The sequence below is a fragment of the Protopterus annectens genome, chromosome 8.part0 (assembly GCF_019279795.1).
Source record: "Protopterus annectens isolate FY-2018-M chromosome 8.part0, PAN1.0, whole genome shotgun sequence".
Lineage (NCBI taxonomy): Eukaryota > Metazoa > Chordata > Ceratodontiformes > Protopteridae > Protopterus > Protopterus annectens.
Genome location: NC_056741.1, coordinates 160,361,045 through 160,380,100, shown reverse-complemented (window position 1 = coordinate 160,380,100; position 19,056 = coordinate 160,361,045). Strand labels below are relative to the sequence as shown.

General features: G+C 39.4%; 1 protein-coding gene across 4 annotated transcripts in view; it reads left to right on the top strand.

Annotated features, from left to right (window-relative positions):
- The window catches only part of FOXJ2 (forkhead box J2), a 1,179,137-nt gene that overhangs the window by 1,159,201 nt on the left and 880 nt on the right, over nucleotides 1-19,056 (top strand). For all 4 annotated transcript variants that reach the window (XM_044079672.1, XM_044079673.1, XM_044079674.1 and 1 more), the window contains one exon: nucleotides 18,757-19,056. This exon is cut by the window's right edge and continues 880 nt beyond it. In XM_044079672.1, the coding sequence (XP_043935607.1) occupies nucleotides 18,757-18,893 (137 nt within the window). In that variant the 3' untranslated portion in view covers nucleotides 18,894-19,056. The remainder of the gene's footprint in view (nucleotides 1-18,756) is intronic.

Sequence of the window (19,056 nt, the reverse complement as noted above, 5' to 3'; positions counted from 1 at the left end):
GTTGTCTTTGGAGAAATTTTTTTACTGTGGTTTCCCTAATGGGGGATAGGGGATGGATGTGGATGTCTAGGGTAATTAGCTTGTGGTCGGATCTGACCAATGAGGAATTGACCTCTGGTGTGGAGCACCGGTTGCCCATGTTGGTAATAACCAGGTCTAGGATATTGCTGCCCCTGGTGGGGTGTGGATAAGTTGATCCATGGCATTGGAATTTATGAATTCCAGAAAACATTGAGGACAAGAGTTGGTACATGAGTAGTTTTCCCAGTTAATGGTAGGGTAGTTGAAATCGCCCATTATTAGGGTGTTAAGTTGTACCCTAATATTTTTCAGTGTATTAAGAAATGAGGAGTGGGAATCCTGGGGCATGGTGGGGGATCTGTAGCAAACAACAATTTGGATTGCGGTCTTGCCCAGAGTTAGTTGCACTTGGATAATCTGGGATGCATTATGCTGAGCAACTAGCCTGGAAGTGTGGATATCCTTAATGAATATGGACACGCCTCCGCCTTTAGTGTTTCGGTCCAGGTTAGGTGGCCTAAAGGTGTGGTATGAATTATAGCCTGATAATGCCCCAGGGGTACTCTCTAGAACCTTGAACCTGGTCTGTGTCACTGCACAGATGTCGATGTTCTCCATTTTAAGGAGTGCCTCGAGTGAGTGCATTTTGAGGTTTAGACTTCTAGCATTGAGTAGCAATACCCTCAGATTCTTCTTGCCTATACCTGTTAGGGTGGTGAATTTGTCATTTGAACCTTGCCTAAAAAAGGCACTATAGGGGTGGCTAGAGCCTTAGCCAGTATCTGGAATCCCCAGGGGCGGCAGGTGCAGGCCATCTCTGGCAAAGCATCGTGGTTTGTCGATCATGTCATCCCAGGCAGACAGATACTGGATCCCCTTAGAATGACACCAGAAGCTTAGCCAATTGTTGAAGTCAATCATTTTGTCCTTGTACTCTGTGGTATCATTCTGGGTGATGGCAGGATGCTACTCAGGACTAGGGTCATACCTGCCTGGGCTACAAGATTAGACAGCTCCTCCATGTCCCTTTTCATGTAGTCCAAGGAGGTACGTCTCAGGTCATTCACACCAACATGGACAATGACAGAGTCATATTTGTACTTGTTGTGGAGTGACCTGAGTGCATGCGTTATGTGGCAGATCCTGGCACCCGACAGGCAGCTGACAGTAACTTTCTCCTTGTTTAGCCTGGTGAGTGAAACATCAGTGTGCCTGACTATAGAGTCACCTATGACTAGAGTGTTGGGTACGTTGTTATGCCTTATGGGCTGTGGTTGTGTGGCACACTGACTTTGTGGGCTATGTGTCATTTGGGTTGTGTTGGGGAAAGGAGGTTGCTTGTGTTTCTGCTTTGGAGGTCCCTGTTGCTTGGGCAGGTTTTTGCTGAGAGCCTCCGCGAACATAGGTGTGTGTTTTGTGTTTCTAGGTGTGTGTTTTGCTGGTGTAGGTTTTGAGACTATGTGCCGAGTGTGGTGTGGTGCAAGTGTTTACCTTCTCCTCTTGATTGTCTAGTCCAGTCTTGGGTGAAGAGAGCTTTGCTTCCAGTTTGGCTATATAAGTGCATCTCTCACAGGTTGTAGTGTTGGGTGGTAGGAGGAGAGGCTTGTCTGTGCACATGAGGCAATTACTGCATTGCCCCAAGATGCCCAGATTAATCAGGTAGACAGGAGAAAACACCAGGAGCTGACCCTTACACATGCCTGGATAGGTGCTTATTTGTTAAGTACTAAAAACTGTTTTCCCTATAGTCAGTGAGAAAAGTCGAGTGCTGTAGTAATTTGTAGCTCATTTAGTGCTTACAATAAGTTCTGAACAAGTGCTGATCTCAAAGAAAATGACTTGAGTGCTGAAACAAAAAACTGGCTAATTCTAAGAAACAAAATTAAGCTAGAAGGCTTTCCTCCAACACAGAAAGGCTTGGGAGCCTAGAAGCCTACAAATAGCCCTGGACACAGCAAATCTATATCCAGATTAGACTACCCACAGGAAAGGCAGGAAACAAGCTTAGAAATTATTTTTTTTTAGTGGAAAGAGAGAAAGGAGTAGTAGAAACTAAGCTGATTGGCCTTCTCAAATGTTCTCCCTGTACTGGGTAGAATGAGGTAATGACACTAGACTGGGAGGAGGGTCCCAGATCAAATTTACAGTAGGGGCGGGCAACATGACAATCCTCTCCCAGACTGAGCAGGGATCTACATGACAATCCTCTCCCAGACTGAGCAGGGATCTACATGATGATCCTCTTCCAGACGGAGCAGGGATCTACATGATGATCCTCTCCCAGACGGAGCAGGGATCTACATGATAATCCTCTCCCAGACTGAGCAGGGATCTACATGATAATCCTCTCCCAGACTGAGCAGGGATCTACACGCCAGTCCTCTCCCAGACTGAGCAGAGATCTACATGATGATCCTGTCCCAGATTGAGCAGGGATCTACGTGACGATCCTGTCCCAGACTGAGCAGGGATCTTCATGATGATCCTGCCCCAGACTGAGCAGGGATCTACTTGATGATCCTCTCCCAGACTGAGCAGGGATCTACATGATGATCCTCTCACAGACTGAGCAGGCATGTACATGATAATCCTCTCCCAGACTGAGCAGGGATCTACATGATGATCCTCTCCCAGACTGAGCAGGGATCTACATGATGATCCTCTCCCAGACTGAGCATGGATCTAACTGATAATCACAGTCAGCAAATGTTTATGGCAAATTCATTACTAGAGCTTTTTAAACTGCATGTTAGAAGTTGTAAAGCTGAGTGACATTGATTTTATGTTTGTAAAACTATATTTCTGTGTATGTTTTACTAAATGTTAACCATGATATAGTGTCTCTGTTTTATGTCATCACAGACACCTGTTTTCTTTCTGCATATATCTGACATAAGTTTAAACCTTTGTCTCTAGAAAGCACGTAATTCATTAATCATCGAAACACATCCATTGGTGTCTTTCAATATTTTTTTTTAATTTCCCAGACAGTGGGTATGTATTCCATTGCTGAGTACTTGAGAATGTTAAGTCAAACCAGCAACCTCTGATGTAATTTCTATGTTTATTTTTATTTATTCACAAGAAAAGATTGTTGCCTTCTACTTTAACCCCCATTTGCATGCCCAACACATTTCCCCATACAGTCTTATCCATACTTACCATCTGGTTTGTAGATTAGTTTCTTTCCTCGCAATAAAACATTTTCTGTCTCTTTGAGTGTCATATGCACATGGAAATGCTACAGTGCATTTTATGAGGTATATTGATTTAACCATGTCATATGCACATGGAAATGCTACGGTGCATTTTATGAGGTATATTGGTTTAACCGTGTCATATGCACATGGAAATGCTACGGTGCATTTTATGAGGTATATTGGTTTAACCGTGTCATATGCACATGGAAATGCTATGGTGCATTTTATGAGGTATATTGGTTTAACCGTGTCATATGCACATGGAAATGCTAAGGTGCATTTTATGAGGTATATTTGTTTAACCGTGTCATATGCACATGGAAATGCTACGGTGCATTTTATGTGGTATATTGGTTTAACCGTGTCATATGCACACGGAAATGCTACGGTGCATTTTATGAGGTATATTGGTTTAACCGTGTCATATGCACATGGAAATGCTACGGTGCATTTTATGAGGTATATTGGTTTAACCGTGTCATATGCACAAGGAAATGCTACGGTGCATTTTATGAGGTATATTGGTTTAACCTTATTCATTGAAATTCTCACTGTATAGAATTTTAGACATTTTAAACATTTTGACGTTATGCATTATTTTTTTTCCACTCCGTCCCACAGCGGTAATGAATTATGAGGTCACCACAGTTCAGTTTTATCTTTAACAGTGATTTGGCACATTAACTGTGAAACTCATTTTACAAATGAAACTGCACAATTTGTGTGTCATATTCAGTGGCATGGGACCCTAAAATGACTGCACTAAAAGTCACTACTGTCAGTGCTGTTGATAGCTACCAAGTTATTAACCTGGCTGTTAATTCTGGTAAAAGTCCCCTTGACATTTGGTTACTTTCAAGGCCTTAACCATTAATTTATCATACAGGTATTTCTTCAACACAGTTTGACAGTATAATACCTGTCACTTTAAATGCAAGCTACAATAGTATGTTATACCTCCAACACTTACTGTAAAAAATCACCATTTAATGTGCACGTCTAATGGTGGCAGTACAACATTTTCACTATACCTCACAGAAGGATTGTAGGAAAATTAAAATGTTTGTGATGGATTCGTGCAGTCAAGCAATGCAATATGAAGTCATGCAGTGCTACTTTCTCAAAGAAGTTAGCCAGACTCATTAGACAACATCTACCCTTAACAAAGCTGTACTGCTGGGGATCAAGCCTTATATGATTTTGATATCACAGTTAATCAGGTCAGTTGTAATACATTTCATGGCTTTGCAGATGAGACTGTAGTTTCTGTGGTTAGTGGTGGGTCCACCTTTGTGAAGTGACATCATAATAACTGTGTATCATACTTCAGGGGCAAAGCCAATGGCTAGGCTGAGGTTGAATTAGTTGTAGGAACAGGTCCTCTAGGGCATGTTATTGTATTGTTTATTAGGAAACAGATTATATTATCAAGTCCCATGGACGATATAGTTTTCATTTTGGAGAGTCTCTTTAGCAAGTGTTCTTTGGTGATGATAGGGGATTTGAGATTTTGTGCAATATGCAGGCTTTGTATCATTGTTTTTGGGGTAACATTTGCCTGAGTTTATTTCCCAGCATTTGGCTATTGGATCTGACTAGTTAGTGACAGTTTGGATAAGCTATAAGCAAACTGGGTGCTATTCCTTAGTTTCTTAAAGCAGGTAAAGAGTGATCTTCCTTACTGGTGTTAGTTTTAGTTTTTTTCAATAGCTTTTTAATATTAACCTTGATTTAAGGAGTTTGTCTTTTGCTATACAGATTAAGAACTTTTTTCTGTTATGTATTTCAAGGGTTTATTGCTTTAGGTAGCCAAAAGCGATTTAATTAAAAGTCTTTTTATGTGTATTTTATGCTTTTCTTAATACCTGTTTTTGGAATGTGGGTTGCAAATAGAGAGGTAGTGTTTTCCTCATCTAGGATTTACTTTGATCTAAGTAGTAGTGTGTGAGGGTTGGTACTTTTTGTTCTAAAATGCACTTTTACTGCCCTGTTTATAGTGTTTGTCTTGAGTAAGCTGGTTTAATATTAAACAATATGTACATTTTCCACACCTACGTTTAAGTATATAAAAGTTGATATGTTTAACATTGTTAAAATATTTCTGAATTTTTTTTTTTTTTTTTTTTTTTTTTACTGAGGATCACTTGTCTGTGATGAATAAGAATTATTGCTTTGGGACACTACCTGGGTTTCATGATTTTTGGAAATTATTATTTTATTATTTATTTTCATCAACAGAGTTTTAAGACAACTAGTTTCTTTCTTTTTTATTTTTTTCTCAACACTCATGGTGGTGAGGTTGGAACTAGACAGATTCCTGGGCTTCTTCATTTTTTACCTTAATTATACGTATGGACACCAGGCTGGTTTACTTTTGAAATTCCCATTTTGTTTGGATCTGGTAGGGACTGCAAGGTTGATGCATTTATCCGGGTAGCTTATAGAGTTTGGAGAACTACTTGTATGTCAATATCTTTGGTAATACAGTTAAAGTTGAATTTAGAGACTTCATCAGTCACTGAACTTTGTGATATTTGCATCTAACCATTTGGAGATGTTGTAAGAAAAGGTTACTAGTTTTTTATTGGATTTATCTGGAGAAAGGCATACCAAGGTAATTGTTGAGATCAATGCCATGTTGGTAAGAACCATGTCAAAAATATTTTGTCTTCTAGTGGGCTCCTTGACAATTTGGTCCAAAGAGTTTTTGTTCCATAATTAGGAAATTTTGAGTATAACCTACAGTTGAGGTTTAGCTGTCCCAATTTATCACTGGGTGGTTTGCTAGGATAATGGAATTCCTGTATTTCAGAACCTAACATGGTTTTATGGGAGCATAAAGGGAGTCCTATAACACTGGATCTTAAACAGCTGTTTTTTGTATTTCTTTGTGGAACTGCCAAGAAATAGTGTGATCTTTAACAAATATGGATGCACCACCTCAGTTTTCATTGGGCAGAAAGCATGGTAGATACAAAACTCTGGTATGGAAGGAGTGCTTTTTATACTTTTTAACCAAGTTCCTGTAATAGCATGCACATGCATGCACTCCAAATGCAGCAGGGCCTCAAGGTCAAGCAATTGGTTATGTAGTTATTAGGAGTGTACTAGGTTTGGCCTCAGATGCTGAGAGTTGTGGGGGCATAGTGCTCCTCTAAAAGCATGCTTAATTAACATATTCTTTAAAATATATGTATATTATCTCTTTTCATTATTGCTTTGCTGAGGTTTCTTTCAACATTATATTTTTAATTCTATCACAATTCAGTAATGTGGTCTCTCAATAATATGGTTTCAGTGAAACTAAATTGTATAATCTAGCATTGCATGATTCATTGCTTATATTGCTGTTATACAGTTCATCACACTTATATTAATAAACAGACATGTGCGTATATCTAAATGAAATTATGTACGTATCTATATACCTCTGTAAGCCACTCAGACTTCTTGGTTTTCTGAGACCATTCTGTATATGTGTATATATATATATATATATATATATATATATATATATATATATGTATAGGTTCATAGGTAGGGCCTATATAAGCCTAGCCAAAAAGGTACCCTGGCTTAAGCCACCTAAAAAAAATTATTTTCCTGTGCCTCTGTCAAGCAGAGCCACAGAGGTGATCCCCGGAGTGAATTTCCTATCTCCCACCCAATCATCAAGATTTTTCTTGAAGAGTGCTAATGATGAGCTTTGTTTGATATAGATAGGTAGTTTGTTCCAGAGTATGGAAAGTCTCTGGGACAGGAATCTATCCCTCCAGCATGTTCTATTTATTGTGGTCACAAGGTTTAGGACCCTAGAGCGTGTAGCTCGGAGGGATTGGGATTTCTTTAAGTGGAGCATGTCCAACAGCTCCAGGTTTGACATAGCTTTGTATGTTAGGCAGAGATCGTCTCTGAGTAGGCTATATGTGACAGAGTAAAGATGGAATTTTTTGAGACGGCCTGCGTAGGGCAACTGTTTGAGGCCGGTAATCCTCTTTATGAGGTATTTCTGTGGCCTTTCCAGTTGTTGTAAATGGCTTGTGAGGTACATACCAAAAGGGGCGTTGTACTCTATAATGGGTCTAATGAGTGACGAGTAGAGGGGAACAATGACCTCTTTTTTCCTGGATGAGAAACCTTTTGTGATGAGGTGTGCCACATAGAAGGATTTCCTGACAACTGTGGCAATGTGCTTATCAAAGGAGAAACTACTGTCTTCCTGTGTCCAAGGTCTCTTATCACACTTTCGGTGTTAAGTAGACTACCACTTATGTGGTAGCTCATGGGTACAGAGTTTTTACCAAATGGGATGACAATGCACTTTTTGGCATCGAGCTTGAGGCCATGGCTTTGACACCAGGCACTGTCTCAGTGAGGCCCTTTTGTACGATGTCCACATCATTAGGAGTTTCGATTATGACTTCTAGTTTGCAGTCATCTGCGAACTTCATTAGCCAAAGACCTTCTGTGTTAGCTTGTACTTCATAAACGTAGATACCAAACAGGAGAGGACCCAGGACTGAACCCTGTGGCACTCCACTTGTCACTGGTCTGAAGTCGAATTTGGAGTCAGCTACTTTCACAGTGTGGGTTCCGTCAGTTATCCAGTTGGCAACCCATCTTGTGAAATAGGCATTTATACCTAGTTTAGTGAATTTATCTATAATTCCAGAGTGGGGGATGATGTCAAAAGTGTTGGCGAGATCTAGATAGGCTGTGTGAACCACCTTACCCTCGTCTACGGCTTTGGTGACTGCTTCAGAGAAGTCTATCAGGTTTAGGAGACATGATCTGCATTTTACAAACCCAAACTGGGTGGGGTCCAGAGTTTGGAGATTACCAGTGTCTTTGTTTATAAGTTCCATGATGATACGTTCCATGGCCTTGCAGACCAGGCTCGTTAGGCTAATGGGGCGGTAGTTCCCGGGGTCTGTGGTGGCTCCCCCTTTGTGGAGTGGGATAACTGTTGCTGTGCGCCATTTTGTGGGCACAAAGCCTGAGGTGAGGCTATGATTGAACATGGTGCGTAGGTGGGGTGCCAGTTCATTCTGTAGTTCATGTAGAACGCAGCCTGGGATGTTGTCAGGTCCCATGGATGCTGTGTTCTTGTCTTTGGAGAGTGTGGTTTTTACCTGTGCAGTCATAATTACAGGAACTTTGCATTCTTCCAGTCTAGAGATGGGCCCTTTAGGGGGTGAGAGGGGGGTAAAGTTAGCACTGAACCTATCTGCCAGGATGTTGGCAATATCAGTTGGTTCTGTATATTTAGTGCCATTGTTCTGTAACTCAGAGCAGATCTGAGTGTTGCCATTGAGATTCTTGACATAGCTATAGAATGCATTGTGATTTTCTTTAGAATCAGTGGTGATTTTGCTTTCGTAACTAGCTTTGTAGGATTTTATGAGGGATCTCAGCTTCTTACTGAGGCTGACCATAGAGTTCCTCCAATCATGGGATTTTACTGTTTTTTGCATCAGTTTCTTTCTTCTGTTGTAGAGTTTGTTTATGGCAGGGGACCACCAGATTGGATTCCTTTTTTGGAGGATAGCATCTTGGTTCTGTTAGGGATAGCACATATATATATATATATATATATATATATATATATATATATATATATGTATATATATGTCTATATCTATATATAATGTATATATGTGTGTGTGTGTGTGTATCTATAGGATTATATATCACATTTTCGAATTGCGCTTCAAAAAATAAAGGAAAAAATGTTGAAAGGTCACCATTCATATTTCTGAGATGCGCTTAAACGTGAGTCCTTCAGGGACGCATCAGTCACATTCTGCTTGAATTGACCTCCTGACATGCTTCACCATTGGTCTGGAAGAGGAACGAGTCTGAGACTCTACCCTTGATTGGTCAGGCTCAATCAAAACCAGTGGTTAGTCTCAGGCTGATCTGTTGGCAATATAGTGTGCCTCGGCCTGGTTAAAGCTTCCGGCACCATACCTCATGGTATAATAAAAAACAATCTAAATGAGCTCCAAACTGAACCCTGCATCATTACATGGATAGCAGATTGGTTGAGGGGTACAACCTATGAAGCGTGGGTGGTATGGATGTCCTTAATAAGCATGAAGGTGACCCACACTACATAGGTTCTATCCCTTAACCAATATGCTATCTATGTAACTATGCAGGGGTCATGAGGGTGTTTCACTGTGCTGTGACCCCTAGTATCCAGCATATACTTCACATATCTCTAAATTACAAATGAAGCGCTCAGGTTAACCAAGTGTGCTGATTAATGCAAACATGGTGTCATCTAGAAGTCCCCTTCTTATAAGCATATTGTATCATATCAAGGGAAGTAAATACTGTGGGAAGAAATAGCCAGGGAATTGTTATGGCTAGGCTTGTATAGGCCCTAGGGCCGATAGCCTAGTACCAACCTATGAACCATAAGCTCCAAGTGGAAATGATGATCAGAAAATGGATTAAAATTAAATGCTAAAAACTGCAGTAGCATCACATTTGGTAAGCAATCCTTTCATCCATATAATAGTTTAGACAATTCACCACTTCAAACTGAATGTGTGGTGAGAGTCCTTTGAACATGGGTAGATAATTTCCCTCTGCCTTTGAACATCTTGTAATAGGGGTTAGGAAATCTTTTTGCCTGGTGCAGGTATTTTATCTAGATCTGAGGAAGTTCTTAACACTCAGTATTCCACATTAATCAGACCTACTATTGAATACAATGTCTCTTTTGGGATGTATCTTATTAGGCAATTAGGCAAGCAGTTGGAAAGAGCAAAAGGTTCCTAACTAAAAATATTTCAGGCTTAAAAGACCAGAGCTACCAAGAGAGGCTGGAAGCATTGCCCCTTTATTCAGTGCCCAATGCATTACTTAGAGGCAATATCTGCTTAGCCTTTTAGGTCATTCAGGGTCAAGTAGTCCAAGACCTCTTATATCTCTACATATCAAACCACATACTGTACTAGAAAGAGAGTCTAAACTTGCTACAGCAAGTAAACAAAGCATGATGGAAAGACAGATTAGCGCTTATCCTTTCCATGGAGCAAATTCCCACTCCAAATTGAGCAATGCAACTCACTTTTATAAAACATGAGTTAGAGAACTGAACGAGTATCCACAAATTCACCACTGGAATGACTGGCCTGTTGCTCCTTGAAAAAGGAGGTAAGGTCAAAGAGAGAGGTACTGCCATGGCGTAAATGGCAAATGGGCCCAGTTGCCTTGTATAGTCTATGATTATATTATTATGTGTAAAGGCCAGCATAATACACATGTCCTGAAAATGTCAGTAGGAGCATGGGAAAACACAGACAAAATTGTAGATGATGATGAAAAGCAAAGCTTAAGGACAGGGAATAGATGCTTTTTTTATTTAAAATGAATTATTCACTTTTAAGATTATATGACCATGAAGTTACTATATTTTATTGGGAAGGGTGTAGGAGTGAAGCCCCCAGTTGGGAGACTGAGGGATTGAAGACCTCTGTAAGGAGCATAATTAGCATTTTCTGTAAGACATCAAATGCATATGTGATATTTTTTTTCATTATTACTGTGTTTGTGTTTTTTTTCTGTTAATATTAGTAATGCCACATGTTACAGATTAAAATGTGATGATTTAAAAAAAGATGTTTAAAAAAGTCAGGTTTTACAAGCCGAAATATGTTTCTTTATGATTGTATGCACACACTTATTCCCTAGTCACGTACTGTAAGAAATGCAAATCTTCATTTTTTGGGCCTAAAGTCTACTCCTCCTCTGTAAACGTATATCCCACCATGCTTCTTTCCATTTCTCCCTCCCTATTTACTGTAAAATCTCAGTTAACCAGAACTCAAGCAACTAGCACTCTTAAGCAACCGGCAAAAAAATATCGAATAAATACAGTACGGTTTTCATGGGTTGCACTTTCTGTTTCCCCCCTGCAGAAACATACTTTACATTTTTAGAGTTTTAGAATTTTAAAAAGGAAGATAGGAATAAATTCCCACACTCCCCAACCTGACAACAAGTCAAATCAAACACATAGTCTAGGGTACAGTATTGGTCAGGCCTGTTTTTAATAGTAACTCTCAAGCAACCAGAAACTAGAGTTATCCTGCATCCACCAATCCCCATGGGTGCTGGTTAACTGAAAGTTTGCTGGACTTCATTTTGTTAGCTTCCTATCTTTCGTTCATTTTATTTATCTTTACTGCCATCAGCCATCCTAAACCTTACTAAGATCCTTCCACTTACCTTCTGGAGCCCTGCATTCTACATCTTATCTTGCCTTACCTCTCTTTCTTATCCTCCACAACATTAAAAATGTTTCTTTCACCCTCCTGTTATCCCACCAATTCTTTTTTGTACCAAATACATTTTAGTGAGCACCTTTTATGCAAAACTGTGTGTTCTTACTCCTTTTTTTTCTCTGTATCCTTTCCCAAATCTTTTCTTAAGCCCTAAGTATTTTTTTCATTCCATTCCATTGAGATTTGGCCAACGTACCTTTGACTTTTGTTTCGTATCTTCAGTCAGACGTGTGCAGTTAGTAACAACCATTTTCCACTACACCCTTCGCACCCTTGTTGCTAGTGCCACCATTGCCGGCAGAAACAGTGATGGTGAAAGATGCTATCCTTGTCTAATAGCACAGTCATTCTCTTTCATAGATTTACATTTACTACTACCTTTATTTGTGGCTCATTGTCTCATATATAAGTCACTCAGTACTTGGAATGGGAATGACTGACCATATTAAAACTTTTTCATGCCACATTTTTCTATTCTACCTTTTTCACAGCAGTGCTCCCACCAAATATCTATGGGTTGCCTTGCCTACATTTTTGGCATACTTCTATGGGACTTTGGGGTTTTAGGTACGTCAGGTATGATATTTTATGTTGTAGTTGCTTTGATCATCATAGGAGTGAGCTGAATGTAATTTCTGCACATACAGGTACACAGTGATCTAGGAATAGCAAGCCCTTGGTGTCCTTATAGAAAAATCATTAGGAATATTTTCCAACAACACTACTGAGGTGCAGGATGACACTGTAGACACCTGGTTATTGCTAAAAGATGTTGAGAGGCATATTTCAGTACCTTTTCAGTCTTTGATGGCTAGTTAATTTGTCCCACAGGGAACTAACTGCATTAGCCAGCCAGTTAGATGGTCTTGACATTTGTTAAATATTTCTGCTGTATGGTACCCTTCTGGAAGTATCTCACTTATTTTTTGAAGTGCAGTTTATCAAATGCAGTTTCAGCAGAAAACAAATGTGATCAATACTGTCCAATAGAGGGGGGATTGTCTTTCCCCCCATGTCCCACGAGAGATAGTTGTACTTCCTAAACCCTTGTTACTTAAGGGTTCACTTCACCATCAGGGTATAATAAATATCCATTTGTAGTAGCACCTTCTGAATAAATCATGTTTTGAAAAATTGTCTGAAAGCCACAGTCTCAATGAGCAGCTTTTGAGCAATCTGGTCACTACTGTTCTGGGTTAGCTAAAGGTTAGAAGGCACTTTGACCAATAATATCTTAGACACAATTCAGCAATCAGTAGATAAGAAAGCTTACTAAGGGTTTTAAATGTAATAATTTATCAGATATAGTGGGGAGACATTGCAAATCTTTGCTTAGCAGGATAGTCCGGATGAAGTTTGCAGTAGGTTTATATGAAAACTATTTAACAAACCAGGTACTGCATGCCAAGGCATTTAATCATCCCATACAGTTTAGGGAGGAGACAGACTGTATTATATCCGGTCCACATACAGTACTTATTTTTATAACCTACCATAGGGGTGGGAGTTCTACAGATGATGGGTGATATAAAAGAGACGAAGAACAGGCTAAATCCAGTTTCATTTATGTTCTGTAATATGGGAGAGAGAGATTTTATAGATACTGCAGTGTTCAACTTATTTCTTTTCACATTAAAAAGAATATATACAGTACACTGCAATACCTTATTTTAATCTTCCCAGCATCTGACCTGCTCTTTTTTATTCTGTATATCTCCCTTTCTCCGCTTTTCTCTTCCAGTTAACCTAGTCTTTCTACCTCTGTATGATCTTTTCCATACATTACCTGTGGAATCCATTTTTTTATTTAATTATTAACTGGTAATCCCATTACTCACAAGAATGTCTTTTCAAGGACAACTTGGGAGCAAAGTGACTTCCTGAGAATCACACAGTAGGCCAGCAGAGACTGAGTGAATTAGACAGTACTACAGAATGAAGATTGTTAGAGCTCCAAGCCTTAATTCTCCATGGCAAGCTGTCATTTCACTCGTATCCTGCCCCTTAATTCTCCTTTCAGCTCCCTTTCCTAGTCTGTAGCATTCTAACATTTTCTTGCATCTTTTCAACAGTTAACCGTTTAACATTTTCCTTCCCTCATCACCCTTCCATGAATCCCCACATTTTCCACTGTATGCCCCACACACCTTCCAGTGCCCAATCTCTTATTCCCAGTGTCTGATTGTTCCCCACAATCCTGTCTTCATCCAACTTTTACACGTCAGCAGCTACTAATCTTACTCCCCATCATTCCTTCTTTCTCTCCAGATCCTCTGAATCTAAGGTTCCTCCCGTAGATGTCCTTTGCAGACCTGCATCCCCGTAATGCACCATCCCTTTCTCCTACTGCAGCACTTTGTGTCCTCCTTCTAACCCTGCAGATGTAACCATAAACAATAACAGCTGATCCTTTACTGGACTAAATCTCCTTAGCCTGAAACAGTTCCCTGCTGCCTATTCATTCTGCTCTTCCTTGCTCCGTTCACATACTTCCTTATTGTATCATGTTGCCCTTAGTTGTATAGTCGCTGTTTATTTCCCATATCCCTCTTCAATCCCTCCATGTGCCCTTCTGCATCTTTTCAACCATCTCTTTCCCCTCTCCTCTCATTCTTTACTTCTTTTCAGTTTCTTCTTCAGTGCTCCATCAGCTTTTAATATCTCCAGTACTCCCTCCTCTCCAGCCCCAGAACCTCAAAAAAATGATCTTATTCTTCCCCCATTGATCACCTGCTTCCCTCACTTACATAATTGCACTCATACTCTGTTGTCTGAAACCCAACCATTTCCTAATGCTGTCGTGCTGATTTTCCTAAAGCTCTCTACCCCTCCCCATCCATTTTCTTTTCCTTACCCTGTGTAATCATCCTTACCTTTCAGGCCCTCTCCTTACAGCCCTTCCTCACTTCTTATCATTTTCTTCCAGCCCTCAAGCTTCACTGTCTGCGCTCACTAATCCATCATTAGGTTCATAGGTTCATTGATTAGTACTAAGCTAACTGCTCTTGAGAGCCATTTTAAGCCTAGCCAATTATCCCTTGTGAGACTCAAACCCTGCACCTTGTGCTTGCAAGGCAAACACCTTAACCATTAGGCCACCCTCCCTGCGTGCCTGTATAGATATTTCCATTACACTGTTATTCTACTGCCTTTCCTACATTCCTCCCAACCCTGTCCTTCCTGTGGCTGAGTGCGTGCAGCTCACTTATCTTACTTGAATAATCCAGTAGTAATAGAGTATGCCTGGTCACATGCATCACCATATTGTTGTACTGCGTTTACTTTCTCTACTATCATCTTTGTTGTCCCTTATCCCAGGTACCATTGTTTTGATATGCATTTGTTAGCCAGGTAAACCCATAGTAAAACATAACTGTTCCTTTTCAAGGGTGACTTAGGAGCACTCTCTGGTTAAGTGATTGGCTCAGAGTCACAGAGTACACAATAGAGGTAGATGGAATTAAACCCTGCACCTTCCTCCTTAGAGTCTCATATTTTTCTACTATCTTTCATGACTCTCACCCCAGGTACCAAACTCCTTTAATTTCCTTCCAATCCCATCTTCCACCCCCACCCCTGGCCTGTAGAATGACCATCATCTCTTTACTGAATTCAGTATTGCTGTAACTAGGATAAAGTCAGCAGCAGGATGGCAGAATGTTTTCCAGCCCCAGAACTGAGCCTTTCAGACAGTCATCACTTACAACAAAGCATGTGTATTGCCACTGATATGTACTTATTGTAACCCTAGATCCCTGTACAGTACCACTGATCCCAGTAGCTGCCTTCTTTGGGTATTTCAGAATAAACTGCCTTGAATTGTTGGCTCACCATTTCTCATGACACTGCTGTATTAAAACCATTCCATATTAGATATAGGTTCCTTTATAACCCAGCAGTATTAGTGTTCCCTTCGTACACGTTTACTCACCTTATGCATGCACACTTCAGTACAAGAAGGAGACTCTATTTGTGTGCTGCTAAAGTTCTTCCCACATAAGCTTGTCATGAATTTTGATGTTGCTTAGATTTTACTCAGCTGTTCGCACTGAGAAACATTGCATTTTTAAACATATTTTTAGATTGGTTCTACTGACCTTATAGCTCATCCGCCATCACTCCTAACTGACCAGTACCCACTCACATTTGGTGACAAGTGCCTACAATTAATGTACCCCTATTTCCCCTCCTGCAACATCACAACAGACAGCACTACAACACTGCTCATCACTAAATCCATATTGCACATCCATTCTGTATGCTTTATTTATTCCCTCCCTTCTGTATACATCTACTAATGGGTCTATTTCATTTGCCCTAACTTCCGATTGACCGACACCAAATATCCGAAATTTCATTTGACCGACAAGTATTATTAGCAAGTCAATGGGATATCTCCCCTTCCCCACTGTAGTGCAACCCTGGAGTTAGAATATATAGTTAGGGGGGTGTGGGGGGTGAAGCCCCCCCACTTAATTTCATATTATATTGTTTAGTTTTGCTTTAATATTGCTTAGTAAAACAAAAGTAAGTGGGGGGCTTCGCCCCCACACCCCTCATTGTGGGGGGGGCTGTACCCCCCACACCCCCCTAACTATATATTCTAACTCCAGGGTCGCACTACAGTGGGGAAGGGGGCATATCCCATTTACTTGCAAATAATGCTTGTCGGTCAAATGAAGTGTTGGTCAAATGAAGTTTCGGTCAAACGGGGTTGGGCAAATGGGTGTCGGTCAATCGGAAGTTAGGGCAAATAAAGTAGATCCCTACTAACATGTTCTGTCTTTCCCCCTCCAGTCTATATTTATTTTACTGTTCTCATTCTGCCCTCTGTGCCCCTTCTCTAAATTTTTTGCGGTATATCAGGTAGTATAGATACTCTGTCATCTGTCTACTCCATTCTGTGCATGGTCACTAATCATTTTCTCTTTAACCTCCCACTTTTCTGTCTTTTAGTACATATTGTATATATCATAATATATAAGCCTGGTCAGTGCACAAAGCTGATATGCATACAGCACAATACTAGGGCAGTTTTATTCATCACATTAACTAATAGATCTCCCCCTTTGTATTGTATTTTTTGCTCTCATGTGATATAGGTCATGTGATGAGGTCCATATACCTCATAGACTTTCCCCCAACCCACTTCCTTTCTCCACTATATACCACCTTTGACCTCTCCCGCCTCACCTTCTTGTCTCAGTCCTCTCCTCATATTTCTAACTTCCAAAAATAAGCTTGTTTTTTCATCTGTACATAAATGTTTTACTTACATGTCTTTTTCACCTGAAATGCCTGTACTTTTAATATGTTTAGACTACATGAATCTCACTTTTGTAAATCATTACCTAGGATTAGAAATGTTATGACTTTTATTTGTAACAAATTGTATATTATCTCTGTACTTTTCACTGTTTTACTACTTTATTTACATTTGTATAACTATTGTAAAATTGTCTGTAAATAAATAAGTATTTACAATGACATGTTCTTTAAATTTGAATTCTAATTTTTTTTCTCCCTGAGCAGAACCTGAAAATGGCCCATGGTGTTCCACCTCAGTTAAAATAAAATGAAGTCATGATTTATGTTGTTTTAAGTAATCTTATTGATGTAAGATGATCTGTCATTAAATAGTCAAATAGATATTATTGGTGTGGGTTCCCACTTTTTACATTAATAATACTTTATTGCTAAGTTTCCTTCATAGCTACTGTATCTTATATTTTGTGTACTATACCTTAATAGATTATATATATATTTATTTAACAGTTTTAAGCCTAGGGATATACCTCTCAACCTCTTAGACCAAGTTAGCTGGACAAAGCCTTTGGGAGAAACAAAAGCCCAAAAATAGGGATAGAGTTTAAATATTGCTCTTATAAAATTATAAAGTTGTTAGAATAACAGGATTTGTATTAGCATGTATTTTCTGATGGATATGAAATCTGAAACTCAAATATGTGCCAATGTTTAGTGACTTCAACCTTAGTGATTTGCCAGAAAACTACAAATGTTATGAGGAACAGACCAAAATATGAGACAAAAATCTGGACATTCTGTGAAAATTTGGACAGTTGAGCGATATGCCTGGGAGATGTACCTCTCAACTCTCCAGGTTTTACAGAATGTCCAGATTTTTGCCAAATATTTTGGTCTGTTACTCATAAAGTTTGTATTTTTACTTTTGTAAATCATTAAGGATTGAAGTCACTAAATAGTGGCATACATTTGTGTTTCAAATTTCATATCCTTCAGGAAATGCATGTTAATGCAAAGCCTGTTATTCTAAATACTTTTTATCTTTACAAGAACAATATTTAAAATCTGTCCCTGATTTTGGGTCTTAGTCTCCTATTTTTGGCTTTGTCCAGATTTCTTGTACTAGAAGCTGAGAAGTATGTTTTGAGATTATTTCCTTGGACCTCTCTATTAGTGAACTGTCAGTAAAGACTGTGGTGAGAAAGCCACATTGTACTATATACTTCCATTCATTGACGAAATGTTAGTTAGACAGTCTTGAGTGTTTAAAAGATTTACTTATACAATATTGTTAATCAAGTAAGTGAACTAGATCTGCATTGTTTTCTATCAGCCATAATCCCAAGGAAAATAGAAAATAAAATAGTTACAGATTTACATTTTTTTTAAAGATGTTATGACGCACATAATTAATACTTGTCAATGCACTGAACACAGAAACAATGCAGTTTGGTCAAGTGTGACAGACTAAATGGACCGTACATTGGACATTTCTAGATGGTGGGTAAAGCCCCCACATTCAGCCCCCTAGGCCAAGGGGCTGTCCACTTGTACCCTCACAGCTAATGTAAATAGCTTTGAACTTGCCAGATCTCTGGGTAAACTATATTAATTTCAGTCATTTATCCATTCGGTCTGTCATGCCCAATTAAATGTGCTTTGGACAATCCATGATATCCACACATCACAGGTTAAAGTACATGGTACCTTAACAAAACAGTCTTTTTTTTGTTTTAAAGATACAAATTTGCATGAAACCTGGGCATTTTTATTTTATTTTTGAATATTTTCTTGTATCAGCAGTTCTGCAATTCAAAAGCTGCTAAGGTGTTCCAATAAAAATGATAATTATTGCATCTAGCAATAAAACCTTAATTGTTACAGAAGTAGACATCTTTGGAATCTCAGTGTCTGGTACTTTATTAAGACTGTATTCCTTTGTTCCATGCTTATCCTGTTTTGCTTTATTGCAGGTCACCACTTAAACCATGGTGAATCCCCACAGGCACCTCCCCCAAGACCTCCATTTGCACCACGCCGTCCTACCATGCGGTACCCAAGCAATAGTGAGGACATTAACGATGACTTTGATTGGGACTCCATTGCTTAGAAGGAGAAAATGTGATGATTTACAAAAACTGAAAAACTCTACAATGCCACTGTACAAACACCCTCCTTTTTTCTTTTCACTGAAGCTGTCTCCAGCAATTTTGTTTTTCAGAAGTAACCTGTGTATGACATTCTGGTTTGTAACTCTACTGGTTACCTTCAAG